Source organism: Neodiprion virginianus, chromosome 4 (genome assembly GCF_021901495.1).
Source record: "Neodiprion virginianus isolate iyNeoVirg1 chromosome 4, iyNeoVirg1.1, whole genome shotgun sequence".
Taxonomy (NCBI): domain Eukaryota; kingdom Metazoa; phylum Arthropoda; class Insecta; order Hymenoptera; family Diprionidae; genus Neodiprion; species Neodiprion virginianus.
In genome coordinates this window covers 33988000-33999313 of record NC_060880.1, presented here as the reverse complement: position 1 = coordinate 33999313, position 11314 = coordinate 33988000, and the positions used below count along the sequence as shown (strand labels likewise).

Here is an 11314-nt window from a genome sequence, read left to right as displayed (position 1 = left end):
CTCATTACGAACTATGACGCAAGGCATCTCTGCACCCTTCACAGGGTGCAATATACATCTGCAATTGTCACGCTAAAAATATAGTTATATTATAGGTATGTATAATTGCAGTGTAGAGCTACTCTTGCACAGCTCGTAAGTTTATAGGTCATTCCAATTATTTTGTTATTTGTTTCAAACCTATTCTTTAGAATCACCGTTCTTTCGTAATGATACTGTCGGCGAATCTTTATTCTTCTCGTATGAAACGGAATAATTTTTATAAATAACAGAAAATATGAACTACGTGTTTTTGTTTGTACACACCGCACGTGATTCTGAGGTGTTGAACAATGATTTTATAAAATTTTGCGCTGGTAGCTAAACATTGGTTACGCTGAGACATTAGTACCCTTTATACGGTTCCTTTCCGCGATAAATGAAATAGGAAAATTTGAATAGGTAGAATCGTGGCGGATATCATTGGTGTCGGTAATGCAGACCTATATTAACGATGTAAAAGGGGTTCTCTATGGACCGACGGAGCATAAATTCTCTGTCGATGATGTCAAGCATGGAATTACTTACCGATGTTCATAAAATTGAAGTATATTTAAAGCATTCACGTGTGGCAGGGTTACAAACAAAAGCAAGAAGTTTATTTATTGACCAAGTACATGAATACATGCTTTGACAAATGTTTTATTTTTTCAAACAACATAGCCAAAATTTTCAGACTCGTTTTGCTCACTTTCCAGTTGTATTTCGATGATTCGATGTAAATAACGATCGTATTCATGTTTCGTAATAGATCAATTGATGCGCAGGTTTTACGCCAGCTTACGTCAGATTCACGGTATTTTTTACGTTCTTATACTCCACGCACGCTAATTGTTTGACACTGGCGTCGCAACGTCGTAGGACGCGTCTTCGTAAACAAATATTATTCCCTGATGCATTCATAAAATACGGTGTACACTGTCGCGCATTGTACGCTATCATCGCTATCTCATCTCCAGTCAACGACAAATGTAAATGGACCCGGCATGGCAGCATCGTTACTTGAACTTGAAGAAATGCACACATGGCGCGCTACCATCAGCCGACTTGAGGTTCGGTTTCGGATTTTTAGTTTGCTCCGGTATGCTGGGTGCACGGGACGACGCCGCGAGATGCTTCATGGTTCATTTTCGCTATAATTTAGAAAAGGTTATTTAAAAATGGCGGATACATCGTCCTCTCACACTACCTCAGACTATTGCAACGAATGTTTTTCCGATATCTCGTCTGAAAACTCGTGGTTGGAATGCGCCGTTGTTGGCCAAAAGCCTTGCTCGCTTCATCGACGAAGCAAGAAGAATATATTGCAGAAACTGTTCAATCGAGAGGTAAGAGGTTAAACGTTAAACGAAGCCTTACTGTCAAATGACAGCTTATCCGGTCTGTCAACACTTCATATTTATCCTTCCTTCCATCGTTTTTATCTTACATCGTTTAGATACGACTGCTATTTTACGACCGGATCCCTGATCGATACTACTGTTTCATCTATTATTAACAGCTCTAATAAACACCCACAACATCTATGACTAATAAGTACTCCTTCCCCTAATTACCCTTCATTTATACCTGTATCAAGTCTCGAAGAACTTAAGTCTAACAATAAATTGACAAGTAACACTCGGCATACTTTAAATGCTGTTTTGAGGGTCAAAGAAATATCCGAAAGATGTAAACATGGTTTATTGTCACAAATTCTCATCTCAAATCCTTAAAAAATCTTGTACTTGTTTGGTGAGAGATTTTTAGCAGGCAACTGCTAACTGTGGTTGAGTTTGTTTAATTTATTTACATTCCGAAATTATTTGTCAGTAATCCATGCTTGGCGAACATGTTAGATGATAAGGATAAAATTTTCGAACAGCAAATAATGTAATTGAAATATTCCTCATACGTCATAGATCAATTTAGATGATCATTTATCGACAACAACGAACTTTTCAAAAATTTTGACTTATTGAATGAAGTATTGATTATTTATATAAACGTGGTTGAAGATAGTTGAATATTGTTTTACTATACACATTCTTATTTAAGAAAAACTCTCATTCAAATAAGATTGAAACTAGTCAAAGATGAGTTAATCAAGGAGTTCAATTATCGTTTATTATACGAATGTGAACTTGTGTATTTTGAATGTATTTCATTAAGTGAGGTCTGAAGGAAACCCTGTTACGTCCTACTGCACATTCTTGATCATGGGATTTTCGTCATACAATTTCATTTTCTCTTACAGATTAGGGGATGTTTGTCTGCCCACAGTTATGCCTCTGAGGAAAAATTATTTATGTCCATACCGTCATGGAGACATTTGTCATTGACACATGTTTTTCCAAAATCAGCCCTAGCTGCCGGGTGAGTCATTCAAATTTATAATCGTAATAGATACACATGACCGTTAGGTGGGTGATATTAATTTTGCATTGAGTCATCCGTCAACTGGAGAACGTCAGTTTGTTATACTGAATTAAGATTTTTTCCAATAGCGTATTGTATACTGAGCACGCTATCAATTGTTACTGTATTAGTCAAAATAAAGTACTCTATGTGCTAGTATTGGAACTACTTAAAAAGTGATAAATCAATGCAGGTAACCAGTCGGATTTAAAGTAAACAAATCTCTTTGCAATTTGTTCCAATACCACTGCTGATTTATTTCAACACATTCAAAATGATTAGGTATTTTCTACTGTAGATGATGCGAGCTATAATTCATTAACAACGGTCCGATAAACCATTTTCACCAGTGTGGTAACCTGAAATCAATTAAATTACTAATCGAACATGCCTTTCTTTCATGGTCAAGGCATATCGTTATGGGACTGACGCAGTGTGGGCAATTCATATTGACATATACATACAATATTGAAGTTGTTGGATATGGTTCGTCATATAAGTATTTGCTACACTGGTGGTCGTTCATCCCGAATCATTTTGCTAGAAAAGTAGCTGAAGTAACACTTTTTGGGAACTATACTATACACAGGGACCTTAATATCGTAATATCCCAATGGCCTACAGAAAGGAATAAGCTGGTTGTACATGGTGTATGGTGAGTGAAATAATATTGGTCACAGAAATTGCTGGCTCAAATTTAGTTGCCGCTTCCTTTTTGTCCTGAAAATACAAAAGACTTCACGCTTCTGTCACTTACCAGTTACTTTCTTCTCAGCATTGATTCAATGCGCCTGCAGCCAACAGATAGAGCTTATCTTACTATAACGACGGTACCTTCCCTTCAAAATTGCAAGGATTGTTTAAAAGTAGCGGCATCTTATGAAGAAGAAGGTAATCACTCTCTAATTACTTTTCAATTTGATTTACTATAATACTGTTCAATCACTTACTTACTATTGATAATGGTAATGATATAAAATTAAAACATGAATGTTCCAGTCAAGAAACTTTTAGTTTTCTGTAAATCTACACTTTCTGTGTTTCTATTCCCATTTCTCTTCATTTTCATTATATTATTCGAATATTGCAATATTTATATCAAGAAATCAACACCTTTATAACAATTTACAAGTTCACTGGTAAATATTTGAATAACAACGATTTTTATTTTGTACACAGATTTGGGCAGTAACTGGGACGGATGCATGCGATGCAGTTGTTTGTTGCATGGCCTTACAGTTCACACAACTTACGAGGTCATTTCGCCATATCCAAGATTTCGAGCTGCAGTGTGTTTGAAATACTGGAATCACGTTGTTGTTAATACGGGAAACTTTTTACATGTGCTCAGAGTAGATTTGTATACTGCTAAATCTAAATTTCAGAAGAACAGTGAAAGAAATGACTCAGTAGTCGTGGATACGGTTCCATTAGACGCTAGTGACGTTGAAGAATTAGATGAATCTAAAACTGAGTGTTCGGATAGTTCCGAAGAGAAAATTGGTATGTTAGATAATATAACTGTTGACCAATTTTCAAAATGTGAATCCACAATAGGTTCTCCTTTCACAGACGATATAAATAGATATGAAGAACAATACTGTAGTGAAATACGTGTCAATACCTCAAGCAGTAATCAAAGTGACTGTATCTGTGATATCATCAGGCCTAGTGTTAATATAAGTGGAAAAGGATGCGAGTGCTTAAATGGAAACGAGTGCAAGTGTGAAAGTAACAGTTCTACCTCCAGATCAGAGTTGGCAATATCTGTTAGAGACAAAATATTACAGGATTTTTGCGAGGATATGTCTCAAGAGTTGAATATTGGAAGTGATTTGATTACTCTGGTTAAACATCCTTCATGCTCTCCAATGTCGCCACCTCAGCGACTTCCCTCCGATCATCGACATTTGACCTGGTCGTCCGCGATGCTCAATCCACCGTCGGATATTCTAAGGACACGCAATTCGGATTCTAGTCATAAACTGCCTCGTACTCAACGCCCCAGCTCTCCGCAGCCTAGCGTCTCTCAGGATAGCTCAAGCGTCAGTATAACTTCGTTGAACTCTCCTCTTCACACGCTTTCTATAAGCCCAACATCATCGTGTTCGTCACGTTTAATGTCTTCTCCGACGACACGATGGTTCCGCCATTTAAGCCCCCGAAAAAGGACAAATCTGCAATCCCCACCACCAATTCTACCTCCCACACCACCTAGACCACGACCGACGCATAAACTTACTCTGGAAGCTGAAAAAGCTTATGAATTTACAGACGAAGCACATGAAACATGTGAAAAATTGAGCTCATTTAGAAAGCGTCGTCTGGCTGACAAAAAGTATGAGTTCTGTGACGAGGCTGAAGATGCAGAAAATATTGTTCCTTTCAAACATCTTAGGGACCAATCAAAGCATCGCACATGCTCCATACACCAACTGACATCACCTGTGACCTCTCCTGTATTACCAAATACCAGGCGGCGTAGAATTGATTCTGATCACAGCGATGTTAGTGAATTTAATTCCATTCAGGATATTACTTCACTATCTGATTTCCAGAGTATTGAGACAGGTAAATTAATTTTGTATTTCTTCTTTGGCGAAATGGATGCAATTTATATTTTCTATATCATACGTTGAGAGAATCGAAAGGAGTACAAAGATTCGTCAAACACAGTTTAAAAAAATATTCAGATTTACTAAATTCATTAATACTATTAAGAACAAAGGTCTTTATTGTATGTAATTTATATTTTCTATTCCATAAATTTCAGCTGAAAAATACGTTCTGCGACCATTAAATCAAAATCAACTGTCGTACTCTGCTGCCCATCGAGACAAGACAAATAAGATATGTGCAAATGTATCGCCGTTGGTTCCTAAAGTCACATTTCAGTATCCAACTGTAAAATGTACGGCACACTTCAAACGCAGCTACATAGAACTTGATGATGAAATGGTCTCTGTTATCACAGATGTAGAAGGTGCGTTAAGTCTCAACAATGATATCCAATATCTTAAAAAGTTTTTCGTCATTTCACCCGTTCTACTTGAAGCAATCTGATGGAATATAGAAATATTGCTTGATTTTAACAGACGATGAAACTGGAGGGTACGTAAGCTATCAGTGTGTACTTCCAATGAATGTACATGGATCTGGATATACTCAAATGCAGATGATAAACAATAGTAAAGCTGAAAAGATGGTGAATATTAGAATACTGATTTTTTTGTCTAGTTTCTACATAAGTCTTGCTTATTACTCATTTAATAATTGAATATACTGAGTAAAAGTATTCATGTTTACTATAATTAAGATCCTCTATTTCTTACTGCCCATAAATTTAAATAAAATTTGGAACATCATTGCTTTCAGCCGGTACCACATGTATTGGTAAATCAGTTGAGTTTTGATATTGAAACGTTCTCTCATCACATAGCAGATTGGCTCTGTACGAGATTTGGTAAAAGGTACTGGCACTGTAGCGATTATGACATTGAAATTATTGATGTTTGTGCATTGAGTGGAGACGTGATTTGTCTTCTTATAATGAAAATCGAAGCTAGCGAGCTTAGTAGTCAGTCTCAGTGGTAAGTTTTTTTCACAGTATTAAAGCATCTTTTGTATTCATATTATTTGAAACTGAATTCAAAGAAAAATGTCACCTGTATCCATCAAAAAATGTATTGTATAGTATACGTATTAAATTAATAACCTGCTCTAATTTCTTTCACAGCTACCAAGAAAGAAAGCAATATGAAGTTGGCTGTAAATTTACATGGAATATTGATTCGAATCAATATCGAATCACGAACGTCCTTCCATTGATAGAGACAAAGTCAAAACTGCACAAACGCTACATCTGGAACCCGACAAAGTTGATGGCTTCACAAATGCGTGAAAAGATGCAACAACCGTATGCTCACACTGTTCGATTTCTTCAGAATGTAATGGCGTTTGCAGGTATGTATCTGTGAATATTTAGAAACTACTCTACGTTTGTAATGAGCATCATTGTGACTGCTGTTATTTAATAACGGAAGTTATACATAATAATTTTAATTTATTACTCTTGTACGTACATGCATCAACATAATGTATGATATATTTACGATTTGTTCATAGATAATAGCCGCAGACTGAATAGAATATTTTTCCAAATTTCTATTACTTGTTTGGTTTGATACTAATAGTAACTTATTGAAGTATTATTTAATTTTCAGGGGAATCCATTACGAGGCTTCATGATTTCGACAACCTTGTAGAATTATTTATTACACCCTTACCTGACTCTCCAACGATGTAATAACGTATTTATGCCCAGAACAGACATCTTACGGAATATAAATTATTGAATAATGTAACTGCTGTTATCATTAATTCTCTTCCTTTTATTTGTTGAATTACTAGATGTATCATCATTCTCAGGAACTTATTGCCTCGGCACACAAGTTTGAGCACATAGTCAAGAGAGTCTTGCATTACACATGAAGGTAGGTTAAAATTAAGCTATTAAATATCCTTGTATTAAGTGATGATTAATTTTATTTAGATTTTAAGACATTGATTCTACTAAACAAGTTGAATAGTCGACAATGATAATTGTTCGAGTTTGCATAATTTTAGGTATAAATTGTCACGGGATATCTATCCAAACAATTTCATGACAGAATTCGTAGATATTTGATTAATATCACACTAAAATTTAATGTATCCGCTTAACAAAATATGTATTCCATTCTAATATAAGAAATATTAGACATAGAGATTTTACATGATTTTCATGCGTAACTAACAATAGGCAAATTCATTTTATCATATCTAATTAAGTGATTTTTTGACAAATAGTAGATGGTATATCCAAGGCGGCACAATAGGTCTCTTAACACCGAGCATAAATTTACAATATGAGTGACAGGCAAGCGTGTGCATGTATTTTGCCTCCATGGTGCAGTCGACACTTTATGTAACAAAAGTGTGGTTTACAAGTTTTTCCTGCATAGCGGCGTACATAAAAGAGCTCTGTTAAGTGCTAGGACGTAAAAGTGTATTTTTGCATACTCCGATGCTCTTTTTTCATACTATCGGTAAAACGAGTACTTTGAGTACGGAACACAGGCAAAAAGGCGTGTAAACCAAACTCTGTTACATAAATACATATATTTACATGATAAAGTTTGCAAAAATTTGCCTTCATCACAGCCGGTAGTTTCAAATACTAGTGGCTAGTAAATGCTTGGGAGAAAAATAAATACAATAAGTATAATACTAAGACAATAACTTTTAATATTTCATTGGGATCAAAACATGATGAGCAAATTCAAAATGTCAGCAGATATTGAACAGCCAGCTATACAATCAGAAACTGATGTTATCCACGGATGTACGAAAGGATTATGATTGTAATATTTTAATTTTTTTTACACGATGACAGCTTATATTACATATATTTCACTTTTATTGTCGAGAAAGATATTCATTTTAGTATTGTTATATTCTTCGGCCATTGATAACACGTGGGTATTTAAATATTTTATTATTCGATCTTAAAGTTTATAATTAATGGTAATTATACAACAGTGCGGTTTTTTTTTCTTGCATTTAAAGTAAGACTAAAATGCTATTTGAAATTTAAGCAGGAACCTTAATAGAAGGGCCCAAATTAATTTCTGTTCCGTTATCAAGTTTTAAACCTGACAGCACCTCTTCCCAGGCATTCATGCAATGTTGATAATGCAAAATCTGTTGATCCGCCATTGATATGAGCATAGTTTTCAAATCCGAACGCTTTTCTTTATTCCAACGTTCCAGATCACTACGTAAATTTTCATTAGCACATTCTACACGGTCTTGCAGGAGTTCCACTTTTTTTCCAAGCCTAGGAATGGACTGTCCAATTTTTTCTAGCTTTTCATCTCGAGATTCACCTTTCCATAATGAACCACCCCAACCAGGTGAATTACTGGAACTAGCTCCAACACCTGTCAACTACACAAATATTATCAAATTGTATAAATCAAATTATATTTGTTGTATGACAATATTCTTATAAAAAGTTGAAATTGCTCACCTGATCTTTTTCTTGGCGTTTTTTAGCCAAATCATCTACAGTCATTTCGTACTCAATTTGCATTGAATCACGCCGAACTAAAGTATCCCGTACAGCATCTATGTAGGCCAAGTATTCTCGCATATCGCTTGGGAATGAGTCAAGCACAACCTGATGAGCAACTGCATTATTTTCAATTGCTTTAGCAATTGCAGTTAAAATTGGATTTAGCTCTGGTTCAGATGTCGCCCATAGGGTAAATATTGGATGTAACTGATGTAACTCCAACAGATATTCTGTTCAACAGTAAAAAGCGAAAAATTAGTAGCCAGATGATATAATTTATCTAATTCTACATGCTTCTAAACAGAATATGTATCTTCTGAGATTTAAATGTGTAAAAATTGAACTCTACCTTGTCTTTCTTTCTGAATTCGGTGGCTAATTTTGTCTATAGTTGATAGTTTATCAGCCAATGCCACGCAATAATCTCGCACCTGTTCAAATTCAAGATGCCGCTGTTTCATTGTGTACATATTAGCCATATTTTGCAGGGAATCGGTCATTTTTACGAGAACATTACTGCGGGATTTTCGATGGATAGAGAATTCCTGTTGAAGAGTATAAACATCAGTAATTTTCATAGGTAAAGTTGTTTAGTATCTTTGAAATTATTTTTTTGACAATACGTACAGCTGGTTTAGCAGTCAGAAAAATGTATAAACTTTTTTCAGAGCTTAGAATTGGATGGTTCACTACACGGTTTAGAAATCCGTGTAAAAGTTTCATTCGAGCCATTATAAATTCCTTTGAGTAACGATCTAGCTGTGCCAACAGCGTGTGTTTACCCGGCATTGGCTACAAGTGTGAACTATCATTTAGAATACGTATGCTTAATTAATATATACGTTATGAGTATGTAGTGTTATAAATGAGCACTTACAGGTATAATGTGTGTTGGGTAGGTGTCGACAAGTTTCTGACGTAACCAAATGAAATCATTGTAACGACGGCGCACGACATACTCAGTTTCTTCAAATTCAGGACGTGACGTCTGAAAATTCAATTGCCATGCATGTTTGAAAATCTAGTAAATGTTTAGATTAGTACTATACTTTTTTTTTAATGAAATTTAATATTAACAAATACGTAAAATAACACATAGTGTGTATTCTAAAATCAAATTTATCGCTCAAAAAGTTTTGGAACATTGTTTTACATGTCTCATAAACAAGATGAAAGTGACCCTAATGTAAAAACGTTTATAGTGCTAAATGCAATGAGGTAAGCTCTCTAATTATCACATTTCCCAACTGTAAATACATGTGTCTACATACCGTGCCGATACTTGTCTCAACAAAGCGATCTAAACTCTGTTCACTATAAATGGTAATTTGTCCATATATTGTAATCAATATATTCTGCATACCCTTGTTGTAACGCGGAATGTGATGAATGTCTCCAAGGTTTCAAGATGCTTTTGAGGATTATCTACTTTCACCTGTAGATCCCGAGAGTCAATGGGGAAATCTGATATTTCTTGTTCTGGTAAAGTTGAAAAACTATCGATGGATGGAGATGCTACCTGAATGAAAAATAATTAAGTTTGATTACGCTATGGTCATATGTTGCATTAAGAATTAGTTGGATATATCTTTCTGGGCTACTAGTTAGCGGCCGAATATTCGCTACGCCTTTTGCCAATTTTCATCATTTCTTTAAAATATTCTTGTACCCGAGAAGAGATCATTCAACTGCATGAATATTATTGTTTTGCAATGTTGACGTTTTAATTGCCTAATAGTTTCTACGAATCATAAGCATCATATGATCATAAGTTAATATTGTAGGTTATACTAACCACAGATCCTTCGATCGAAGTACTGTAATTGTCTGTGTCGCGACTTTCTTGTTTCACCAAACCTCCTGCAGCCATCGAACTGACTTGAAGAACGGCCGAATCTTCCATAGTTTTTTCATCGAGCGCATCAATGTCTGTTTCCGAAGATGTCATCATTTTGATTTTTGATTGACAAGTATGAAACACTACGCCAAAGTACGCCACACAGTTACAAACATCAACCTGCAGTAAACGTAGTATAGTGAACTGTGTGGAATCGAGTGACAATCGTGACAAGTGACGTATGAGATCTACCGGTATGTGTTATGTCTGTTATCTTATAATCTTATGTTTAAACCGGAAAAAGATGTGACCGGATGTCGAGCAGTGCCGCAACGGAGAAATAGTTTCAAATTGTTGGCGGGTACCGATTGTTTTAGGTAGCATTTGTTTTTCTCGATCATAAAGCGTATTTTTCTTGCATCCGAGCATGACGGCGAATCAATAAAGTAGTAAATAATAATCGTCTCGTAGATACCGTAGCTCTGGGATACATGTCTAATAATTAAATCTTGCAAATAGTCTAATTAAATAATAATGAATTGGCAAAGTGAAGGTAATAATAGGTATGGAACTTCGAGGTTCATTGTCACGCCAAACGAAGGACGCCGTATCGTCACAGCGATTCGTTATCATCCCAAAAATCGATCCGCTGTTCATTGTATTGCGACAAATTCCCAAATCACCTACGGTGAGTATTTTTATTGACTAATTTCTCTTGTAAATCATCTTCCTGATTTCGAATCCATATATGGCTAGGCGCGTCAAAATTATAGCGTGATTAACTAGAATAAAATTTATCGTCAATAACGGCCAACTGTATACGCCGAGCAACCGCGGTGCTTGCACAATTGAGCTGTATTGAATTTAAGAACAAAATAAAAGTGGAAGAAAACCGAAGACGAATTCGAGAGCTCGAAACACCTGTC

The 11314-nt window shown here is 35.5% G+C and overlaps 2 protein-coding genes across 3 annotated transcripts; one reads left to right on the top strand and one right to left on the bottom strand.

Moving 5' to 3' along the window:
* Positions 1–664: 664 nt before the first annotated feature.
* Positions 665–7549, top strand: LOC124302307 (uncharacterized). 2 transcript variants are annotated; one of them, XM_046758321.1, is made up of 11 exons: positions 665–1367; positions 2276–2394; positions 2846–3091; positions 3197–3327; positions 3616–5007; positions 5210–5419; positions 5532–5641; positions 5812–6026; positions 6173–6399; positions 6660–6738; positions 6847–7549. In XM_046758321.1, the coding sequence occupies exons 1-11, from the start codon at positions 1200–1202 to the stop codon at positions 6899–6901; spliced, it is 2952 nt and encodes a 983-aa protein (XP_046614277.1). In that variant the 5' UTR covers positions 665–1199; the 3' UTR covers positions 6902–7549. The 2 variants fall into 2 exon arrangements, with proteins under 2 accessions (XP_046614277.1, XP_046614278.1); XM_046758322.1 differs by having other exon boundaries at positions 683–1367; positions 3212–3327.
* A 148-nt stretch (positions 7550–7697) lies between these two features.
* LOC124302308 (sorting nexin-30-like) lies at positions 7698–10676 on the bottom strand. The gene is made up of 7 exons (XM_046758323.1): positions 10347–10676; positions 9915–10070; positions 9429–9539; positions 9179–9343; positions 8901–9096; positions 8507–8781; positions 7698–8424 (listed from the first exon to the last, which is right to left on the bottom strand). The coding sequence occupies exons 1-7, from the start codon at positions 10500–10502 to the stop codon at positions 8068–8070; spliced, it is 1416 nt and encodes a 471-aa protein (XP_046614279.1). The 5' UTR covers positions 10503–10676; the 3' UTR covers positions 7698–8067.
* Between the last annotated feature and the right edge of the window lie 638 nt (positions 10677–11314).